The sequence below is a fragment of the Ranitomeya variabilis genome, chromosome 5, assembly GCF_051348905.1.
Source record: "Ranitomeya variabilis isolate aRanVar5 chromosome 5, aRanVar5.hap1, whole genome shotgun sequence".
Lineage (NCBI taxonomy): Eukaryota > Metazoa > Chordata > Amphibia > Anura > Dendrobatidae > Ranitomeya > Ranitomeya variabilis.
Window position 1 is genome coordinate 196,989,970 of NC_135236.1, and position 24,789 is coordinate 197,014,758.

A 24,789-nucleotide genomic window follows, 5' to 3' on the forward strand; every position below is an offset into this window, starting at 1 on the left:
GGGGGCTCCCTCTGCCTGATGTCTTAATGTTGCGATCAATATTGATAGCAGTATGTAGGGTGTTAATCTGCCGGGTGTCAGCTGTCAGAATTGCTAACACTCGGCTGCGATTGCTGCGCACATAGCTCTTGGATGGATGCGTCTAAGGTTGCAAAGGGTTAATATGTGCCTGAAAATCTATTTTTATTTCAAATGCAAATGAAAGCACTTCAGTGCACTCTTAATGTGGCTTATGCATTGGTATACAGTAATTTGCATATTGAAGCTAGTCTCTTTTCTTGGTTGACAGCTGCCCATTCTCCATCCTCTGCGCCGCTCTGCAGCAATGTCTGCAGCATGATGAGGTGACCTGCAGTGACGTCAACAGCATGGGCACGTTTTTTTTTATTGTGAACTACTACTGTTGACCAAACGGATATGTCTGGGAAGATGACTAGACCTCTTTAAAGGGAAAGAGTCAGCAGTTTTGGCCGATAAGAGATGCGGCCATCACCTGTCAGTGCTGATATACAGCACCCTATAATGCTGTATATCTGCCCTCACCTGCGGGGCGGTCCGGTCCAAGGGGTGTCGCTCTTCTTGGTCTGGCGCCTCCCTTCTTTTTGCGATGCTGCCCTCCTGCTTGATTCGTGTGGATGTCTCCTCGGCACCGCGCTCCTGTGCAGCTGCACTTCTCTGCCCTGTTGAGGGCAGAGCAAAGTCTGCAGTGCGCAGGTGCTGGGAAAGGTCAAAGAGCCCCGGCGCATGCGCACGAAGAAGTGCGCCTGCGCAGGAGCGCTGTGCCGAGGAGACTGTGTGGATGACGGAGGGACGCGTCATCCACACGAAGCAAGCAAGAGGGCAGGGATCGTGAGAAGATGGGAGGCGCCGGGCCAAGAACAGCAACGCCTATCGGACCTGACCGGCCCCCAGGTGAGTATAAAAAAGTTATTTTTCTTCTCTTGCAGGTCCGATTGGGGGCAGATATACACTATTATAGACGGTGGCCGTATCTCTTATCGGCCAAACCTGGTGACAGGTTCACTTTAAAGGTACACACATCTGTATATTTTTTTAGGGAGGTACAACTCAATTCCTGTCTTTTTTGGACTTGAAGTTTAAGAAACGAATTGCCCTTTAGGGCTTGCTCAGATGGGCGTAGTATATGGACGTGTGCTGTCCGAGTAAAATTCAGACAGCACACTTACCATTGTAATTAACAAGAATTGTTCAGATGACAGTTTTTTTCACATACACTGAAAGTGTGTAGGAAAAAATCACAGCATGCTCTATTCTCTGCCAAGTATCGGATGAGACTCGCTTATTCAAGTCTATTAGTGCGCAAAAAAATCAGATAACATATGAATCAATTGTGTAGCATTTGATTTGCACTAATAAATTGCAATTAATTCAGGAAACTTTGATCACATACATTTTAAAATATTGATGTATAAATTTTTATGCAACGTGGATGACAATATTATCTGAGTTTTCTAAATGAGGATCAGATGATTAATCATGCGCCCGTCTGAACCCAGCCTTAAAACTGTAGTTTATTACTTTGTAAATTTATACCTGACCCATATGCAAGGCCATAAACCATACACTAGCTGAAATTATAATAGGTAAGGTGAATGCAAAAACAGCTTCCTCTAAACTGCTGCAAATAAAAGGGCCCTCCTGTTACTATCGTTCTACCATGTCACTACCCACCTGTCCTTTTAGGCTATACCCCCTTAATATCTTAACCTTATCCATACTTTGTTTCTCCCAAACTCATTCTTGCCTCTTTCTTCTTACTAACACATTATTGGGCAAAGAAAATAAATAGATGATTACAGAAGCTCCTTCTTCATATTTGATGCACTTTTTCAGTTTTTTTCTGAACTTAAATGCATGTTTTTGAGTCTTAAAATGATGTTTGCATTCAGGTTTTATCACAATCTTTGCATAATTTTACTTTTACAGACTCTTTGTTTCTCTGCACATTCAACATTAATGTGGTCTTAGAGGAGCTCAGAAAAAGACAGAAGATTTTCAAACTCCCTGTTATGCCGGTTTCACACATCAGTGTCTCCGGTACATGTGGTGACAGTTTTCTCACGTGCCGGAGACACTGACACAGGTACACCGAATGGGTCTATGCACATGTCAGTGTGTTTTCACGGACCAAGTGTCGGTGTACAAAACGTGCAGACATGTCCGTTTTTTACACAGGCCGCAAAATGTGCCACACACGTGCACACGGAGAACAGTGCACACTGTCCTCTGTGTGCACAGACGGCTGCTGGGGAAGTAGTGCTACTGTAAGCGCATGTTCCTCTGCGTGTGGTGCTGAACCTGGCTTTCATCCATTCTCCCCTGGTGAGCAGCGTGAACAGGGGAGAATGACTGAATGAAAAACCCGATGTGGGGTCCCCCTATGTTGTTACACAAACCCGGCAAAACTCACAGGTGCGGGCTGCTATTCTCAGGCTGGTAAGGGGCCATGGATATGGCCCCCCCAGTCTATAAACAGCAGCCCAGAAAAGGCGCATCTATTAGATGCGCCAATTCTGGAGCTTTGCCCGGTTCTTCCCACTTGCCCTGTATTGGTGGCGAGTGGGGTAATGAGGGATTAATGTCACCTTCCTATTGTAAGGTGACATTAAGCCGGCTTAGTAATGGAGAGGCGTCAATAAGACACCTCTCCATTACTAATCCTATAGTTGGTAAAGGGTTAATTAAACACACACACATGCAGAATAAAGTATTTTAATGAAATCATACACCACACAGTTTTGCCATCTTTATTGTACTGGTAATCCAAGTGACGCCCTCGATCTCCTGTAAAAAAAATAAAAATAGCAAACCAACAATATACCCATACCTGTCCGGCGTTCAGTCAGTCCCACACTGTAATCCATATCTGGGCTATATTCAGTTTACAACCGGGAGCGGTGCTAATGCGACCGGCCCGGCTGTAAACTACTGTGAAATGAATGATACGCAGCGGGCGCAGAATCAGTAACTAGCTGTGACATCACTGAGTGTGTGCTCGCTCGCTGGCATGAACTCCTGTGACCTCAGGACCATGAGAGAATGCAAGTGATGAGGTCACGGCAGTTCAAGCTCTGTCACAGTGACCTCATCACTTGCATTCTCCCACGGTCCTGAGGTGACAGGAGTTCATGACGGCAGTGAGCACAGACTCAGTGACGTAAGAGCTAGTTACTGAGCCTGTGCCCGTTGCATATCATTCATTCATTCTCCCATGCTCGCGCTGCTCACCGGCCGAGCAGGGGAGAAGGGATGACAGCCGCGTTCAGCACCACACGCAGGGGAACAGCGCTTACAGTAGCGCCACTTCCCTGGTGGCCGTCCGGGTGGTAGAAGATACGGCACACGGTTGCCACACGTAGTACACACACGGACACTGATATCTTCAGTACCGTTTTTTCTGGTACCGGAAATATCAGGACGTGTGAAACCGGCCTTAGACTGTCATAATGCGCTTTTTGATAGATTCTCAGTTAACTCATTCTGCAGCCTGCAATAGAGAGAGCAACAAAGAGGCCGTAAAAGGCAAACAGTGCAACATTTTTAATGAAACCCAATTGCACAAATGATTTTTTTAGCCCAAATTAGATACATTTAAGTAAAAAAAAATGTTCCCAAAGGCTGCCGACCCCTTAAAAATAGTTTTCTTATTACAGAAAGGAAAGATCTAGCTAGTGGCACTCGATAAAAGCTCACACACCTGTTGCAACATACACGCCTACTAACATTGCACTTACTATAACATTGGACTTTCCTGTACGTAATATGAGATATATATAAAAGGAAATCGCCACTAATGACAACAAATCATTGTTCAGCATCTCCACTATTACACAGCATCATCACTTTCCACCACATATCCTGCACAGATGTTACTGCTCTTCATAAATTTTGGAACCCTAAATGGGAAGCAGACGTACCGCTCAGCATATTTATGTTACATGCAGGTTACACCCTCTAAAAATGTTCGTTGAACGTCACGCAGACAGACCTGTGGATTTTGGTTATCAAAATAAAATGTCTGTTATTTTTGTTACAGCACACTGATAAAGACCAGCTTAATTTTTCTCTCTCGACCAGATAAAAACAAAGTGTGGCCCTAGGCAAAATTAATAGTAATCCATAAATGCTGAAATATTATACAGCCCGGTAAAAACACAGCCACGTTCACTGAATTTGGAAGGTGGAGACATTGATCTCTTGTGTTTCCATGGTCATTGCAAGGGTTCTAAAGTATAAATGGTACACGCACTAAGGCTTATGTCCCCATGTATGAAAAAATATTTGAATACTTAAAGGGAATCTGTCACCCCCTGGGACGCTACTAAGCAATTATTATGGGCATGTAATGAGCTGGCCGGCTCTGACTGTTCTGTGATCATTGACATAGAATCTGTGACAGACACTGCCCCCGTGTGGCCAGAAGTTGTACCTATGTCGAATGTGATTACAGGGAAACCAACTGTATTTGCAAAACTCCCCCTTGCTGTGTCATGTGATCAGGAAGGAGAGGAAGAAAAAGCCCGGGAAGTCTGTCTGTGCAGAGAGAGATCTGTGTGTGATCTGGCGTCCTCCCATATATGCGACATAGGAGATTGCCTGGATGATTCCCCTCCCTTGAAAGCTGACTTCTAGATTGTTCCCAGCTCCCACACTGCAGAGCACTCAGCGGTGACATCTCCACAGATCCTGAACCCACGAACTGTAAGCGGGTCCTCTGTTGAGAGGCCGAACATTCCACCCCTACCTGCCGTACCCCAAGGACTACAGTTTGGACCTGAGAGACGGAATTTTGTTTAATCCCTGTTGTTTTCTCTTCGGCTGGAGCGTCCCTCTGCAGTGACAGGCCTGCGACGTGGGAAGATAACCTTCTGGAGCAAAGAGACTGGTAACGTGTGGATAGGGAAAGTGAGGGACAGTTTGTATTACACGTTATTTCTGTGGATAGGCATATTTTGTGTTGTTTATTATTGTGTTCCGCTGTATTAAGGAAAAATGTATAACAGTAAAGATATGTTTGTTAAAATGGAATCTGGGTGTGGAAGTTTTGCTGAGCCAGATCATGGATATACATGGGCGAACTTGCCCTCGTCCACTTCATCTGGCGTAGTCGGCAGGATCTGTGCCCAGCAGGATTCCCACCCAGGCCCAGTATACAGTCAGAAACCGCCGCCGGTGTCCATTGTAAATCAGGTCAGGAAATTTGGCGGGCGAAACTACCCCGTACCAGAGTGGGCGGAACAAGTGCGGATACTGGGAGAAATGTATAATATTGACCCTAAGACCTTGGCAGAAATGGCGATACTGACGCTAGAGGGGGAGGCATGGACGACAGTCAGACTGGAGACGGTCAGGGGGCAGCGTGTGTTGGAAGATTTGGTGCGGGTGCTGGAAAAGACCTATGGACCTACTACGTACCAGGGAACACTGCGATACCTGTTCTTCAGACGGACACAGCTTGAATGTGAAGACATTCCCCAATATGCAAATGCCCTTCAGGTACTCCTTGAACAAGTCTGTGCAAAAGGGGAACAACTGGCTACTATAGCTCCTCGTGACCTGGTACTGAGAGACCAATTCGTTATAGGGCTGAGAGACCAGTATCTTAACCGTACGCTACAGGACTTGATTCAGATGACGCCGACTCTCACCTTCGCTGAAGTTAAGCAGGAAGCCATAGAACGTTCTAGGGGACCCGTCATGGATGTGGGGACTCAAAGCGCTGCGTGCAGATCCATATTAAACAGTAAACAGCCCAACAGTGACACCGAGGAGCTGAAACAGATGGTAGCAGATTTACAACAACAGGTGTCACAGTTAACACTAGAACGACAGAGAGACCAGCGGATACGACCTAGCCGTCCCGCGGGACCGTGTTGGTCATGTGGTGACCCTCGCCACAGGGCGAATCGTTGTCCTCAACGAACAAACCATCAGTTACCACGACGAACAGAATATCAGCTACATCCACAAGCAGAGCCACCACGCCAGGTCTCACCTCAATGGCCGCCGTTAAACTAGACACCCCTGCAGCTGAGGTTCGAGCAGCAGGGGGGGACAGAGGACGGGGTGTAGAAAAACAGAACCAGCAACGGAGTACTCTTGCCTCGAGTAGTCCTATACTTGAAGTTATTCTGGAGGGAATTGCGGTGCAAGGATTGATGGACACTGGGTCGCAAGTGACCACGATCTCTGAACAGTTTTATGAAAAGTACCTCAAACCAAGAACTGCTTGTGATCCAGATACCACCATTAAGATAATTGCGGCTAATAACCTACCCATTGCAGTAACCGGAGTCGCCTGGATGGATACGAAGGCCTGTGGACAAGACCTAGGGAAACGAGGAATCGTCATTGTCAAGGAAGGCTTCGGCTCCGAGACCCCAGTAATAATCGGAATGAATATCTTGAAAGACCTGGATCTTATGCTGTTGACAAGAAAAGGGCCCAAGTACTGGCAGAAAGTTACCAAACATAAACCGACTCGTCTGGCGTTCCAGCGCGTAATCCGGACCGTTGGACTTCAACAGATGGCAAAGGAACAACTACCCCTAGCAGCCGTTAAAGTGCCCCACTGTACTCGGATTACTTTGCCCGTTGAAAAAGAGACAGTCATTTCCCTGCCTCTTAACACCAACCGACAACTTGAAGGAGTTGAAGTGTTAATCGAACCGAGGGCTCCAAGTGGGGGTAAGCTAAACCCACTAGTCGCCCGCACCCTAGCCGTCGTGAGGAACGGAAGAGTCCCTGTCAGGCTAAACAACACCGCAGACGTAGGTGTAGCTCTCGAGGCTGGCACGCAACTTGCCAGAGTATATGCTCTACCCACAGAAGTGAACCCAATGGGACCCTTACAATTCACCCCGTCTACAGAGGATGGCCGGACGGTAACTGTCTCAGCCATAAATGCTCAAGCAGATGATGAAGACATTGGGCGAAAGCTACTGGAAAAAGTGCAACTGGACCCATCCCAGTACACCAAACAGGAAGTGTCTCAAATGGAGAAACTACTGCGAGAACACCAAGACTCCTTTGCAAAGCATGACACCGACTTCGGGTACACCACCAGTATCCAACACGAGATTCCCACGGGCAATGCTGCCCCTATTCGCGAGAGGTACCGACAAATACCACCTCAACAATACCAGGAGGTGAAAAGCCTCTTAGAATCTATGCTACACGCCGGAGTGGTGCGGGAAAGCCAGAGCCCATGGGCTGCACCCGTGGTGATAGTCAAAAAGAAAGATGGATCCCTGAGATTTTGCGTAGACTACCGTCGGCTGAACGCTTGCACGATCCGGGACTCCTATCCACTCCCCCGGATCGAAGAGTCACTGACCGCCCTGAAAAAGGCCAAATATTTTTCGTCTCTAGACTTGGCCAGTGGATATTGGCAGGTCCCCATGAGTGAGAAGGACAGAGAAAAGACCGCCTTCATCCTTCCTATGGGCCTGTACGAGTTTGACCGGATGCCATTCGGCTTGAGTAACGCACCAGGGACCTTTCAGAGACTGATAGAACGCTGTCTGGGAGATTTCAACTTCGAATTCACGCTGATATACCTTGATGACATCGTGGTATACTCCGCCACCTTTGAGGATCATCTTCACAAGCTTGGCAAAGTGTTCCAGCGCTTGAAGAAACACGGCTTGAAGTTGAAGCCCAGCAAGTGCCGTCTATTCCAGCAGGAGATCGATTACCTGGGACACCGGATCTCAGCCGAAGGTGTCCAACCCTCTCCAGAGAAGATAGCAGCTGTCCGAGAGTGGCCACAACAAACTACCATCAAAGAGGTCCAGGCTTTCCTGGGGCTAGCGGGCTATTACCGCCGATTTGTCAAGGACTTTGCCCGGCTTGCGGAACCACTGCATGAGACCCTCCGAGGGACCGCGAACAGTCCCAGAGGACGACGCATCAGCTGGGGGCCCGACCAAGAAAAATCCTTCCGGGCGCTTCAAGCTGCTCTGACATCACCCCCTATTCTGGCATTTGCAGACTACACCTTGCCGTTCCAGTTATACACCGACGCCAGCCTTCAAGGTCTCAGGGCGGTCCTCTCCCAAGTCCAAGATAACAAGGAACGCGTAATAGCCTATGCCAGTAGATCCCTCCGTGACACCGAAAAGAACCCCGTCAACTACAGCTCTTTCCGCCTGGAACTCCTGGCCCTGACCTGGGCTATGACAGAGAAGTTTGCTGGCTACCTGACAGGGGCGGAGGTGCTGGTCGTGACAGACAACAATCCTCTTGCTCACCTAGAAAATGCCAAACTAGGGGCAATGGAACAGCGCTGGATGGCAAGGCTCTCTAGATTCCAATACAAAATTAAATACAGAGCGGGGAAGGAGAATCAGAATGCTGACAGCCTTTCCAGAGTGACCTCATCCCCGCCAGTGGGGAACCGGGATGAAGAGTTGGAGGAAGATGAACTGCCCGACTTTGCCCGGCTAGCTAAACAAATAGAAGATAGCTGCCAGTATGCTGTAGGTGGGATCGAAGCCATAGTGGGGTCCCCCCTGTCCCAACAAGAATGGGCCAAGCTTCAAGATCGAGACCCTGAACACGTCTTACTGAAACAGTACGTGACGACACAAGAGAAACCACCCTCCGAAGTAAGAGCCCGACTATCAACCAGGGCCTCTGCCCTACTTGCCCAATGGGATCGGCTGATCGTGAAGGATGGAGTCTTGTATCGCAGGGCCCTTTTATCCCATATGCTGGAAGAATGTTTGCAGATTGTCGTCCCGGTGCAGCTAGCCCATGAGATGGTGGCTGAAGCCCACAGAAGGAACGGCCACTTCGGCATAGACAAGACCCTCCGGTGGACCCAGCAATTCATTTTTTGCCCAGGACTCCGTAAGCTGGTTGAAAACGTCTGCCTAAGCTGTCGTACATGTGAACTCCACAAGTCTACTGAGCAGCGTGCACCCGTCCAGACCATTAGCACATCCAGGCCCCTCGAGTTGTTGATGGTGGACTATCTGTTGATCGGAACGGCGAATAGTGGCTACCAGTACTGTCTGGTGATGGTGGACCACTTCACGAAATTCGCCGTCGCTGTTGCTACCAAAGATCAGACTGCCGAATCAGCTGCACAGGCCATCTGTCAACACTTCGTTCGGGTCTACGGGTGTCCGGAGCGGCTGCACTCGGATCAGGGGGCATGTTTCAAAGGGCGAGTCATTGAAGAACTTCAGCAGATGTATGGAATCAAGAAGTCCAGGACCACCCCGTATCATCCACAAGGGAATGGCGCGTGTGAACGTTTCAACCGGACTCTCTTACAACTGATCCGAACCTTAGCAGAAGACAAAAAGCCCGACTGGCCTCGATTCCTCCCAGAACTGCTGTGGGCCTATAACAATCAAGTCCATTCTGTCACCGGATACACGCCTTACACCCTCCTTTTTGGCCGCCCAGGCAAAGGCATCCATGAGCTACACCTGTCTAACCCTGATGAAGACACCTGTGGTACCTATCCTTCCTGGCTACAAGCACACCGTCAAAGGATGGAAACTGTCTACCGGCTGGTGGAACAGCAGATCCAGGACCAGGTTCACGCTGATCCACTTCCAGTACAAGAAGACCTACTGAGTGTGGGTCAACTGGTCCTAGTTCGTATAAAGAAACCACAAGGAAAACTCCGGCCCAAGTGGGAGACCGAAGTCTATCGAATAATTGGACACCCGTACCCTGGTGGCCCCGTCTACCAAGTACAAGGCGAAGACAGTGGCAGCCTCCGCACCCTGCACCGTAACATGTTGCGCCCCTGTCGTTCTCAGCCTGACTCCCCTCCTATAATGCCTAGAGAGACGGATGTCACTAATACTGTGGGAGACACCGATACCGGGGATGTAGAAGTGGAAAACATCCCTACCCCTGCTCGCCTGACTGACACGTCTGCACCCCTTACCTCCTTGACTGACTTACCGACTGGGGCGGAGAGTGGAGTGACTGATCGGGGAGAGAGACTAGCACCCGTTAGGCGGACAGCGAGGACCACTGCAGGAGTGCCCCCGGGACAGTCCTACAGAGACCAATATGTGTGGCCCTCTTCACAGCCGGGTCCTGCAACCTCCACAGCCATCGCCGCCCTGGAGTCAGTCGTTGACAGGGACTGCCAACCTTCAAGTGGGGGGGCGTGTAATGAGCTGGCCGGCTCTGACTGTTCTGTGATCATTGACATAGAATCTGTGACAGACACTGCCCCCGTGTGGCCAGAAGTTGTACCTATGTCGAATGTGATTACAGGGAAACCAACTGTATTTGCAAAACTCCCCCCTGCTGTGTCATGTGATCAGGAAGGAGAGGAAGAAAAAGCCCGGGAAGTCTGTCTGTGCAGAGAGAGATCTGTGTGTGATCTGGCGTCCTCCCATATATGCGACATAGGAGATTGCCTGGATGATTCCCCTCCCTTGAAAGCTGACTTCCAGATTGTTCCCAGCTCCCACACTGCAGAGCACTCAGCGGTGACATCTCCACAGATCCTGAACCCACGAACTGTAAGCGGGTCCTCTGTTGAGAGGCCGAACATTCCACCCCTACCTGCCGTACCCCAAGGACTACAAGGACTACAGTTTGGACCTGAGAGACGGAATTTTGTTTAATCCCTGTTGTTTTCTCTTCGGCTGGAGCGTCCCTCTGCAGTGACAGGCCTGCGACGTGGGAAGATAACCTTCTGGAGCAAAGAGACTGGTAATGTGTGGATAGGGAAAGTGAGGGACAGTTTGTATTACACGTTATTTCTGTGGATAGGCATATTTTGTGTTGTTTATTATTGTGTTCCGCTGTATTAAGGAAAAATGTATAACAGTAAAGATATGTTTGTTAAAATGGAATCTGGGTGTGGAAGTTTTGCTGAGCCAGATCATGGATATACATGGGCGAACTTGCCCTCGTCCACTTCAGGCATACAGGTAATGGAATTGTTAAAATAATCTTACCTGTATGCCTCATAGCTACCGTCTTTTTGCTGAGAAATAGACTTTTAATCTTTTAGTTCTTCCAGGTTACAGAACGGGGCGTGCCGTTCCTGGAAGAAAACTCTTCCTCTGGTGTTAATTTGCATAGCACCTCCCTCCCTCCCATGCATGTCATAGTGCCATGTGACGTGCAGTTGTGGCGCCGGTAGCAGAGACTCGCCGGCGCAGAAGAACGATGAAGACAATGCCCATTCAAGGCTGGAAAAGGTACACATAATCTCGCAAGTGCAGGGCGCAGGCGTGGGAATCTGGTGCCGCAACTACACGTCACATGGCACTGTGACGTGTATGGGAGGAGGGTGTTATGCAAATTAACACCGGAGGCAGAGTTTTCTTCCAGGCATCGCATGCCCCAGAGTCTGGGAGAACTCATTAAGAATAAAATATCAATTTTTCAGCAACCAGACCTCAGCTATGAGGCATACAGGTAGGACTATTTTAACAATTCTATCACCTGTATGCCCATAGTAATAACTTAAAAGTGTCCCATGGGTGACGGATTTCCTTTAATACCTCTATATCAGTACCAAATATTATTACCATACACTGATGTTACCTGCATAGTGTTACTAAGGCCTCATTCAGATGTCCATATTATATTTATATAATCTTTCTGTGTTTTGTCTTTCAAGTCTATGAGACTGTGAAAAACTCTAATCACATCCTATTGCTATCCCTTTTTTACTACTAGAAGCTTGAGGAACCTCGTTCAGCTTTTTTGGACACAAGAGAAAAGCTGACGAGAAACTGATGGATGAAAAAAACGGACTTTTGAATGAGGCATCAATAAAAGATTAATAGAACCAATAATACCAGTTTCAAGGCCCACTTTATATCACCAAAATATAACCACTACTATTACCAATACAAAGTGACTGACTAATATTAGCATGTTGGTACTGAATAAAAAACATTATACAAATTGTTGTAGATATATTAAAACTTAAAAGGGTTGTCCACTATACATACAACCCTGTCTTAATCCGCATGTTTGCACCAGTAAAATAAAAACACTAATACTCTCCTTTGGTGTCGACGTCATTCCATGGATATCGGCAATGGCTCTCACCGGGGATCACGTGAGGTTGTTATGTCACGCGAGCCTTGCACCCAATCAGCGCCGGCTTCACTCTCCCCTCCTTCAGATGTATCAGTAATCAAGAGAAAGTGAGTGCAGCTTTGACTTGCTCTTGATGTCTGCTTCGTCTGAATGTGGAGAGAGTGAAGCCAATGCTGATTGGGCTCAGGGATTGCGTGGCATAACAATATCAAGTAAATCCCAGGAAATCGAGTGTCAGCATTGCTGGAACGGTGCCAGCACCAGAGGTGAGTATGAGTATTATTTTACTGGTGCAAACATGCTGAGTAGTGGACAACCCATTTAATAGTACAGGACAGGTATACAAATTCATTCGTTGAACAGTAGGCAGTTACAGTGGGGGAAATAAGTATTTGATCCCTTGTTGATTTTGTAAGTTTGCCCACTGACAAAGACATGAACAGTCTATAATTTTAAGGGTAGGTTAATTTTAACATTGAGAGATAGAATATTAAAAATAAAATCCAGAAAATCACATTGTATAAATTCTATACATTTATTTGCATTTTGCAGTGAGAACTAAGTTTTTGATCCCTCTGGCAAACAAGACTTAATAGTTGGTGGCAAAACCCTTGTTGGCAAGCACATCAGTCAGATGTTTTTTGTAGTTGATGATGAGGTTTGCACACATATCATGAGGAATTTTGGTCCACTCCTCTTTGCAGATCACCTCTAAATGATTAAGATTTTGAGGCTGTCGCTTGGCAACTCGGAGCTTCAACTCCCTCCATAAGTTTTCTATGGGATTTAGGTCTGGAGACTAGCTAGGCCACTCCATGACCTTAATATGCTTCTTTTTGAGCCATTCCTTTGTTGCCTTGGCTGTATGTTTTGGGTCATTGTCTTGCTGGAAGACCCATCCATGACCCATTTTTAATGTCCTGGCGGACGAAAAGAGGTTGTCACTCAGTATTTTACGGTACATGGCTCCATCCATTCTCCCATTGATGCAGTGAAGTAGTCCTGTGCCCTTAGCAGAGAAACACCCCCAAAGCATAATGTTTCCACCTTTATGCTTGACAGTGGGGACGGTGTTCTTTGGGTCATAGGCAGCATTTCTCTTCCTCCAAACACGGCGAGTTGAGTTAATGCCAAAGACCTCAATTTTTGTCTCATCTGACCACAGCACCTTCTTCCAATCACTCACAGAATCATCCAGGTGTCCATTGGCAAACTTCAGACAGGCTTGCACATGTGCCTTCTTGAGCAGGAAGACCTTGTGGGCACTGCAGGATTTTAAAATTTATGGCGTTGGTTACCAATGGTTTTCTTGGTGACTCTGGTCCCAGCTGCCTTGAGATCATTAACAAATTCCCCTGTGGTGTTTTAGGCTGATCTCCCACCTTCATCATAATCAAAGATACCCCATGAGGTGAGATTTTGCATGGTGCCTCAGATTGATGTCGGTTGACAGTGATTTTGTATTTCTTCCATTTTCTTACTATTGCACCAACAGTCTCCTTCTCACCCGGCATCTTACTTCTGGTTTTGTAGCCCATTCCAGCTTTGTGCAGGTCTATGATCTTGTCCCTGACATCCTTATAACACTCTTTGGTCTTGTCCATGTTGTAGAGGTTAGAGTCGGACTGATTTATTGAGTCTGTGGACAGAGTATTTATAAAGTGACTTTGTAAGACAGCTGCCTTTAATGCAGGTAATGAGTTGATTAGGAGCGTCTAACTGGTCTGTAGGAGCCAGAACTCTTAATGGTTGTTAGAGGATCAAATACTTATTGCTCAAGTGCAAAATGTAAATAAATTTATATATTTTATACAATATGATTTTCTGGATTTTATTTTTGATATTCTAACTTTCAATGTAACAATTAACCCACCCTTAAAATTATAGACTGTTCATGTCTTTGTCAGTGGGCAAACTTCAAATCAGCAAGGGATCAAATAATTATTTCCTTCACTGTATATATTATATTTATTTTTGTGTATGATTTACCTTTTCATAACATAAATTTATCACAGATTTGTTATATTAAACATTTTCATGTTTTTACAGCCATTTGCCGTCATTCCTGTGGTGATGGATTCTGTTCACGGCCCAATATGTGCACATGTCCTACCGGTCAAACAGCACCATCATGCGGCTCAAAATCAAGTGAGTTTTACATTGTGTCTGATAATAACCTTTTTTAATGCAGATCTAAATTTATTTATAACAGTAATTTATGTACCGTAACTATGTATAAGAGTGGCAAAGGTTAGCAAAGAGATCTCCATCATGATCCAGCTATACCAAAGTGTAACTTTTAACAGCAGGCCATCCTCTACATTTAAAGTAAAGAAGATGTGTATATCAACATACAAAGAAATTCTTTACTGTAAAAGAAGTGAGAATATGGAACTCTCTGTCAGATGAAGGGGTGAAGGTAAATTCAATCCTAGAGTTTAAAAGAGGTCTGAATAGTTTTCTTGGATTAAAAATTGGCAAGAGCTGCATTAGTTTTGCATCACTTTTCTAGATTATTGGAATGCTTCTTTCATCATTAGCAAATCATGCCATGGTCATCCTCTGACCCCTTATAATTAAGGGTACTGTCACACAGTGCCATTTTGATCGCTACGACGGTACGATTCGTGACGTTCTAGCGATATCCATACGATATCGCAGTGTCTGACACGCAGCAGCGATCAGGGACCCTGCTGAGAATCGTACGTCGTAGCAGATCGTATGGAACTTTCTTTCGTCGCTTGATCACCCGCTGACATCGCTGGATCGTTGTGTGTGACAGCGATCCAGCGATGTGTTCGCTTGTAACCAGGGTAAACATCGGGTAACTAAGCGCAGGGCCGCGCTTAGTAACCCGATGTTTACCCTGGTTACCAGCGTAAACGTAAAAAAAACAAACAGCACATACTCACATTCCGGTGTCTGTCCTCCGGCGTCTCAGCTTCTCTGCACTGTGAGCGCCGGCCAGCCGGAAAGCGAGCACAGCAGTGACGCGGTGACGTCACCGCTGTGCTTTCCGGCTATGGCGCTTACACAGTGGAGAGAAGCAGAACGCCGGGGGACAGACACCGGAATGTAAGTATGTACTGTTTTTTTTTTTTACGTTTACGCTGGTAACCAGGGTAAACATCGGGTTACTAAGCGCGGCCCTGCGCTTAGTAACCCGATGTTTACCCTGGTTACCCGGGAACTTCGGCATCGCTCCAGCGCCGTGATTGCACAGTGTGACCGCAGTCTACGACGCTGGAGCGATAATCATACGACGCTGCGACGTCACGAATCGTGCCGTCGTAGCGATCAAAATTGCACTGTGAGACAGTACCCTTATACTATTTAGAAGATAGGGAAAAAATGATACTTTGCCCCTCAATGGCAGTCTCTCAGCTGGATGATGCTTACTAAGCTGCTTAAAGTTCCAAGAAGGGTATTTTACAATGTGTAAACATACCATTGTGACTACAGATAGACTTTGCATTGTAGAAAAAGAGGAACTTTATTTGCCTATTTAAAGGGAACCTGTCACTCCCCCAGGCGTTTTTAACTAAAAGAGCCATCTTGTGCAGCACTAATGCTGCATTCTGTCAAGGTGGTCTTTTAGTTGGGGTCCCTTTCAACGCTGCAATATCCGTTTTTATAATTTGTCCCTCATACCTGTAGTTTGTCCCAGGGGGCATGTCTTTTCCCCCCGGACACAAATGCCTCCCAGCCATCACTCAATACTCCGCTTGCCGGAGTCCGCCTCCACTTCCTTCATTAACATCCCCGGCACCTGTGTTGTAAGACACACAGCCAAGACAGATATATCACTGACAAGGATCCTCAGATGAAGGCGGGTAAATATAGCCCTCCCCAAGCCAGAAGGAGGCTATACAATTAACCCCGAGAGGATAGGGAAGGACCCCTGTCCACAACTATGACACTCGCTAACGTAAGCCACACATCAGTGAGACCATTTCCAACATCAGGATACCTACTTTTTATTCACCAGCCTGGGAATTGTATATTTGCACATGCCTTAAACTCTACCATTTGGTGGTGTAATTAGTTTAGGAGGTGTAAACCTTCTGCCAGTTTCACTTTAAGTACTCAGTTCAAGTATGGCTCAAGAACATAAATAGGGATCATCACTTTTGTTAACTTTGGATAAAAAATGTGCAATACAAACCCAACCTATGGTGGAAATTGTTCTGAGATATAAGGTAGGTAATTTTTACACCATTTAATCAATGACTAACATGAAACATTTCTTTTTCGTAGACATTATAAGTTACATAGAATACATTGACCCAACCTTGTATAAATGGTGAGCTCCATGTCAGTCACTATTAACTGACATTAAGTGACATCGGGGGTGTCTTATGGAAGATTTATCAATGAGGCAAAAGCATGAATCGTAGGTAATTAACAATTGGGGTGCGGTACCAGGGAAGGGGATCGGTATGGAATGGAGTCGTGCACAACCCATTCCACTGTCATGTTAACAGCGGTTTGGTACCAGTCCTGTGTAAATGGTGTCTTTTTAGATGTTTTAATTCTCAGATTCTACCAGTATTATTTACATACACATAGAGCAAAATTGCCTATTCACTGGTGTTATGTAGTTTTATGTAGAAGAAATAACAGGAATGCTGCATTAGTATTTAGGAGACTAAAATACATGGCAATATACAGTGTAGCACATTTAAAGTTAAAAAGAAAGATTATTAAAAGTAATTTGAACTGGTGATTTTATAAGCCCTTGAGTACATTTCCACTTCTTGCAAAGTGGTTAAAGTGGATAATAATCACTGAAAAATGACACACTAAAGTCAACATACTCTGATAATTGGCCTCATACTCATTTTATTCTGGACAATCTCCAAGATGCATGATGAAAATAAAAAAAAATAATAATTTATGTTGCTACATTTTGGTTTAATATACCTTTAAATACTTTGATACCAACTGTTTTCATCTCTCCCCTCGATATAAAGACCCAGTGGAAATATTACAGACAACATAAGAACAAATGTAGGAAATGTCATATTAAGGGTTCATGCGAGCTTGTTTTCCGTTACAGAAGCGTGTCTTTCTTCCAGCTTGGAAAAAGTATTCTGAAATCATGTCTTGAGCGTCTGTTCACTATTCTAATCTAAACTAAACTTCAAAGTATTTGAATGAGCTTGGTGGAAATAGAATTAAAAGTTGGCAAGAGCTGCATTAATTGAAATCAGTTTCTTCAGCTGATTTCCTACCCTACTTTTTGGATGATATAATTTCCTATGCAACTTGCACAGCAACATATTTCCTCCAGTTAAAAAAAAGCTATCTAACACAACATATTTATTTAATTTAATTCACCTTTTCTAATGATTTTCAATTGACTATATGCATTGCTCAAAACAAATTAAGGGAATATTTAAACATCATAGTATAACCACAGTCTTTCCTGTTAGGAAGCATAAGAAGTAAAGATGAATAAACAAATTTGATGAGGAATTTAATTTCGATTCAAGTAAATTGTCTAAAATAGCTGCCTCCATTTTACACATTGCATAAGATTTCATAAGCCAGGAAGGCTCACCTGAGCTTAGCTGCTGATGGACATGCTTCACCATAATGCTTTGCAGCTCTAAAATTGTTTGGCATTGCACAGCCAATCAGGCAGAACTATCATAGCCTGTATAAAAGCAGAAGCAGAGAATGCAGCAGCCATTTTGTGGTGAATCTGGATACTGGGAGAATGTCACAGCTTAGCTGTAAAGATATTGAGAGACAGCTATAAAACAGTGAAAAAACAGTGTGTTATAGAACTGCAATGTTGAAGATTAGTGTGTAGTGTTTGTAGAAAAGATAATAATACAAAGTCATTTGATAGGGAGAGATATATTGGAGAGTTGGCAGTGATTGATCACAGTGGTTACAGTGCTGCTTCATTTCAATTACCCATTTTTTGACATTTATCTTAAATCAGGCCACCAATATTGCTGAAAGAAATTTTTTTTAACTTGGTGACTGCATCACAAAGTGTGTGTCACAAACAACTGATTTTTTGCATACTTATTTTATTAGTCAAATTTGACATTAATATACTGCACATCAATGCTTTGGCCAGTTGTTGCTGCTGTCTTTTAGGTGTAAGAGATACAAAATTAGGCCCGAGTCACACTAGAGCGTAATACGGACAAGTGCTATGCAATAAAAAATCCAATGTTAATGTATGGGGCAGCTCCTATCATGCATTGTTTTCTCGGCCATATTATACGTGCGAGAGAAATTGCAGCATGCTGCGATTTGCACCGTATTACGGCCGAGACTCACCAATGAAAGTCTATGGGTGCGAGAAAAAATCGCACACCACACGGACCATCAGTGTGACTTGCGAGAAATACGCAATGGTGTCCTTTAGAAAAGCCGGCAATTCAGTGCGGTGTACAGTAAAATCACACTGACAGGTTAAAATAGAATAGATAAAATAAATGTCTACACATAGTATAGGTATATACTATATATATATATATATATATATATATATATATATATATATATATATATATACAGTGGGGCAAAAAAGTATTTAGTCAGTCAGCAATAGTGCAAGTTCCACCACTTAAAAAGATGAGAGGCGTCTGTAATTTACATCATAGGTAGACCTCAACTATGGGAGACAAACTGAGAAAAAAAAATCCAGAAAATCACATTGTCTGTTTTTTTATCATTTTATTTGCATATACTGGTGGAAAATAAGTATTTGGTCAGAAACAAACAATCAAGATTTCTGGCTCTCACAGACCTGTAACTCCTTCTTTAAGAGTCTCCTCTTTCCTCCACTCATTACCTGTAGTAATGGCACCTGTTTAAACTTGTTATCAGTATAAAAAGACACCTGTGCACACCCTCAGACAGTCTGACTCCAAACTCCACTATGGTGAAGACCAAAGAGCTGTCAAAGGACACCAGAAACAAAATTGTAGCCCTGCACCAGGCTGGGAAGACTGAATCTGCAATAGCCAACCAGCTTGGAGTGAAGAAATCAACAGTGGGAGCAATAATTAGAAAATGGAAGACATTCAAGACCACTGATAATCTCCCTCCATCTGGGGCTCCACGCAAAATCCCACCCCGTGGGGTCAGAATGATCACAAGAACAGTGAGCAAAAATCCCAGAACCACGCGGGGGGACCTAGTGAATGAACTGCAGAGAGCTAGGACCAATGTAACAAGGCCTACCATAAGTAACACACTACGCCACCATGGACTCAGATCCTGCAGTGCCAGACGTGTCCCACTGTTTAAGCCAGCACATGTCCGGGCCCGTCTGAAGTTTGCTAGAGAGCATTTGGATGATCCAGAGGAGTTTTGGGAGAATGTCCTATGGTCTGATGAAACCAAACTGGAACTGTTTGGTAGAAACACAACTTGTCGTGTTTGGAGGAAAAAGAATACTGAGTTGCATCCATCAAACACCATACCTACTGTAAAGCATGGTGGTGGAAACATCATGCTTTGGGGCTGTTTCTCTGCAAAGGGGCCAGGACGACTGATCCGGGTACATGAAAGAATGAATGGGGCCATGTATCGTGAGATTTTGAGTGCAAACCTCCTTCAATCAGCAAGGGCATTGAAGATGAAACGTGGCTGGGTCTTTCAACATGACAATGATCCAAAGCACACCGCCAGGGCAACGAAGGAGTGGCTTCGTAAGAAGCATTTCAAGGTCCTGGAGTGGCCTAGCCAGTCTCCAGATCTCAACCCTATAGAAAACCTTTGGAGGGAGTTGAAAGTCCGTGTTGCCAAGCGAAAAGCCAAAAACATCACTGCTCTAGAGGAGATCTGCATGGAGGAATGGGCCAGCATACCAACAACAGTGTGTGGCAAACTTGTGAAGACTTACAGAAAACATTTGACCTCTGTCATTGCCAACAAAGGATGTATTACAAAGTATTGAGATGAAATTTTGTTTCTGACCAAATACTTATTTTCCACCAGAATATGCAAATAAAATGATAAAAAAAACAGACAATGTGATTTTCTGGATTTTTTTTTCTCAGTTTGTCTCCCATAGTTGAGGTCTACCTATGATGTAAATTACAGACGCCTCTCATCTTTTTAAGTGGTGGAACTTGCACTATTGCTGACTGACTAAATACTTTTTTGCCCCACTGTATATGTCATTAACACACATATATATATCTATATTTATATTTCATAGAGAGTTAGGTAGCAGAATAGCCGATAATTCAATTGCTGGGTTCTGTAAAATCATTTAAGAACCCGACAGGATATGAGACATGGTTTACATACAGTAGTGTGTGTGTGTAAAATTTTGGAGCTGTAGGTGTTAAATTAAAGGATTAATTCACAGAAAAAACTGGCATGGGCTCCCGCACAATTTTCTCCGCCAGAGAGAGAAAGCCAGTGACTAAGGGCAGATATTAATAGCCTAGAGAAGGACCATGGCCCCCCAGGTAAAAAAATCTGCCCCCAGCCACCCCAGAAAAGGTGCATGTGTAAGATACTCTGGCACTTAGCTTCTCTCTTCCCATTGCACTGTGGCAGTGGCATATGGGATAATAAGGGGTTAATGTCACTTTGCTATTGAAAGGTGACATTAAAGGGAACCTGTCACCCCGTTTTTTCCGTATGAGATAAAAATACTGTTAAATAGGGCCTGAGCTGTGCATTGCAATAGTGTATTTTGTGGACCCCGATTCCCCACCTATGCTGCCGAAATACGTTACCAAAGTAGTCATTTTCGCCTGTCAATCAGGCTGGTCTGGTCAGATGGGCGTGGTGTCTTCCCCCAGATCTTGCTTAGTTTTCCGTTGGTGGCGTAGTGGTGTGCGCATGTCCAAGGTCCCGAATCCACTGCACAGGGGAGTGAAAAGAGTGCGATGTGCGCTATTTCATTGGTGATCGGTGGGGGCGGCCATCTTCCTTTGGCCGCGCGTGCGCAGAAGCGGCGCTCTGCTGGCCGCGGCTTCAGGAAAATGGCCGCGGGATGCCGCGCGTGCGCAGATGGAGATCGCGGCGGCCATTTTCCTGAAGCAGAGATGCGAACTCTGCTTCAGGAAAATGGCCGCCGCGATCTCCATCTGCGCACGCGCGGCATCCCGCGGCCATTTTCCTGAAGCCACGGCCAGCAGAGCGCCGCTTCTGCGCACGCGCGGCCAAAGGAAGATGGCCGCCCCCACCGATCACCAATGAAATAGCGCACATCGCGCTCTTTTCACTCCCCTGTGCAGTGGATTCGGGACCTTGGACATGCGCACACCACTACGCCACCAACGGAAAACTAAGCAAGATCTGGGGGAAGACACCACGCCCATCTGACCAGACCAGCCTGATTGACAGGCGAAAACGGCGACTTTGGTAACGTATTTCGGCAGCATAGGTGGGGAATCGGGGTCCACAAAAATACACTATTGTAATGCACAGCTCAGGCCCTATTTAACAGTATTTTTATCTCATACGGAAAAAAAGGGGTGACAGGTTCCCTTTAAGCCTGGTTAATAATGGAGAGGTGTCAATAAGACACCTATCCATTATTAAGCCAATAGTATGAAAGGATTAAAAATACATACATTAAGAATAAAGTCTTTTAATGAAATAATGAAACACACAGTTTAACATCTTTATTACACTCTCAATCCAAGCGAAGCCCTCTTTCTTCTGTAAAAAAAAATCTAAAATAAAAAAGCAACAATATCCCATACCTGTCCGCTGTACAGTCAAGTCCCACACTGCAATCCATCTCAAGGTGTTAATTAGTTTACATCCCGGAGCAGTGCTAATGCTACCGGCCGGGCTGTAAACCACAGAGGAATGAATGAAAAGCTGCCTGCGCAGCCTCCCCGCCTGACCAGACATGAACTCATTCACGTGGGAAAGTTTCTGAACATTTTCCAACGCTGTCAAGTTCACCGCGTCAGGCAGAGACGTCAGGACTCACTCTGCCTTGCTTTACACCCTTATCTTTCTAATTTTGTATATCTTATAGAAATATTTTTTGGGATTCATCAATAAACATTTTCATTATTACTTGAGTTTTTTGCACTTCCTTTGTTTTTGGGTATTACTGAATTTTTTAGAAGTCTCCCCCTTTATGTGTTAATGGTCGTCATTTGGTTATTGTTTTTTAGGTGTTTATCTGACATTTCTTGATCACTTCCTAGTGGAAGGAGAATTGTGGGAAAAAAGACAAGCCAGAATTTAAAAATTCAAAAATGTGCTGCTTGCCTCTGAAAATGTGCAAGTCACAAACGGCTAATTTTTAGCAAACCAGTTTTAATACTCAAAATTTGACGCATATACGCTACACCAATACTGTAGCTAGTTGCCGCTGTTTTCTGTATGTTTTCATAGTCAGTCATTTTGGGAAGAGGAGATTGTGGTTCAAAACAGTGACAAAAGTTAATGCTAGTGTAGTAAAAAATGTATGATGAAATGAAAAAATCAGAATGGCATTGGACAGGGTAATATAAAAGAAAAAAAAACATTCCACAGCATCTGGCAATAATAATGTGTGAGTCGCAAGCATCAACATCAACAGAAGCACCACCAATGTATGCATCAGCAGTACTACTACCAAACACAGGTCACAATTTTCCTCCATTGTTTCCAACAAGTGTATTAGGAGGAAGAGGAGGTTGTTATGGACTATAGGGCACATCACTAATCTATGTCACAGCAGGATGATGTTCCTCTAACAGTGACACCACCATGTAGTTGTAGTAGCACAGGTAGCAGTAGTGGCACTGGCAGTGACAACCAAGGTGGTAGTGGCCCTCTGAGTCAGGGCTAATCTAGATATGGGAATCAGGAGGTGGAGCAAGGAGCTCAGGATATTTCTTACACTGATACAAATGTAAAATATGAAATAATTGGTCACACTGGCGCTCACCACACGGTAGATTGATTATCCCCAGGAGGGGGAATTAAATAGAAAAAGACTGTCCCCAGCTGCTGGAATCAAACACAGGACATGTACCAATCCTGAAAAATGCTTAAAATAAATACCACAATATATGATGCTTCGCTTGGGGGTAGGTCATGAATCTAGTTAGATGAAATCTCTGCATTATATATTAACCGTGCAGATGTACAAGTACTCAGCAAGATAATGTAACTGGAAAACGCCTCTCAATGTTAAGCAAGTTGTATGAGTAATAGCGGTATTAAAGGGAACCTGTCACCTGAATTTGGCGGGACCAGTTTTGGGTCATATGGGCGGGGTTTTCGGGTGTTTGATTCAATATTGCCTTGCGCTGGCGTGTACTCCGGAGGACAGAGAATGAACTTCAATCCAATATTGCGGCCAGCATGCAGCCAGCGGGTAAGGAAAGGGTGAATCAAACACCCGAAAACCCCGCCCATATGACCCAAAACTGGTCCCGCCAAATTCAGGTGACAGGTTCCCCTTAAGCGCTTACCTAGCAGAAAAGAGTCCGTTCTTATAGCTAGACCAAGGAAGTCATCCAGCTCGGCGGTGCTGAGTATGTGCGGGGCCGGATACAGCTTACTGTTTGCTGTTAAGGGGGAGCGGGGGGCGTGCGCGCCTCAGCTGTATATTACCAAGGAGGCCTCGGCCGAAGGCGTCCCTGGTTACAGCTGGAAGAAAATGGCTGCCGGTACCTGATCACGCTTGCTAGAATGTGACATCACAAAGCTACGGAGCGGCGTTAGGACCAAGAGAGGGTGACCAACGCATTTCGAAGGTAAACGACCTTCTTCATTAGAAGATGAAGATGAACATTCTAGCAAGCTTGAGCAGGTACCGGCAGCCATTTTCTTCCAGCTGTAACCAGGGACGCCTTCTGCAACTCACCTGTCTAAGGGTACCGTCTCACATAACGATTTACCAACGATCACGACCAGCGATACGACCTGGCCGTGATCGTTGGTAAGTGGTTGTGTGGTCGCTGGGGAGCTGTCACACAGACAGCTCTCTCCAGCGACCAACGATGCCGAAGTCCCCGGGTAACCAGGGTAAACATCGGGTTACTAAGCGCAGGGCCACGCTTAGTAACCCGATGTTTACCGTGGTTACCAGCGTAAAAGTTAAAAAAACCAAACAGTACATACTTACATTCCGGTGTCTGTCCCCCGGCGCTGTGCTTCTCTGCACTGTGTCTGCGCCAGCCGGAAAGCACAGCGGTGACGTCACCGCTGTGCTCGCTTTCCCGCTGGCCGGCGCTCACAGTGCAGAGACGCAGAACGCCGGGGGACAGACACCGGAATGTAAGTATGTACTGTTTGTTTTTTTTTACTTTTACGCTGGTAACCACGGTAAACATCGGGTTACTAAGCGCCGCCCTGCGCTTAGTAACCCGATGTTTACCCTGGTTACAAGCGAACGCATCGCTGGATCGCTGTCACACACAACGATCCAGCGATGACAGCAGGAGATCCAGCGACGAAAGAAAGTTCCAAACGATCTGCTACGACGTACGATTCTCAGCGGGGTCCCTGATCGCTGCTGCATGTCAGACACTGCGATATCGTATGGATATCGCTGGAACGTCATGGATCGTACCGTCGTAGCGACAAAAGTGCCACTGTGAGACGGTACCCTTACACAGTACAATTACGGTCAGCACAATACCATGTAGTATGCAACGTCCACAAGCCTAGTCTAATGACATCGAGACAGTGCAGCACAGCCAGCTCTGGTTACATATGATCTGTATACATCTATCACAATTCATACTTATTTAGCCGGATCAGAAATAAATACCTGTATTTATCTCC

General features: G+C 45.4%; 1 protein-coding gene across 4 annotated transcripts in view; it reads left to right on the plus strand.

Annotated features, from left to right (window-relative positions):
• The window catches only part of FBN1 (fibrillin 1), a 408,947-nt gene that overhangs the window by 75,582 nt on the left and 308,576 nt on the right, over window positions 1–24,789 (plus strand). For 2 of the 4 annotated variants that reach the window (XM_077263717.1, XM_077263719.1), the window contains one exon: window positions 14,110–14,208. In XM_077263717.1, the coding sequence (XP_077119832.1) occupies window positions 14,110–14,208 (99 nt within the window). Of the gene's footprint in view, window positions 1–14,109; window positions 14,209–16,111; window positions 16,260–16,320; window positions 16,458–24,789 lie in introns of those variants that run through there. The other 2 variants (XM_077263721.1, XM_077263720.1) reach the window with 2 other exon arrangements.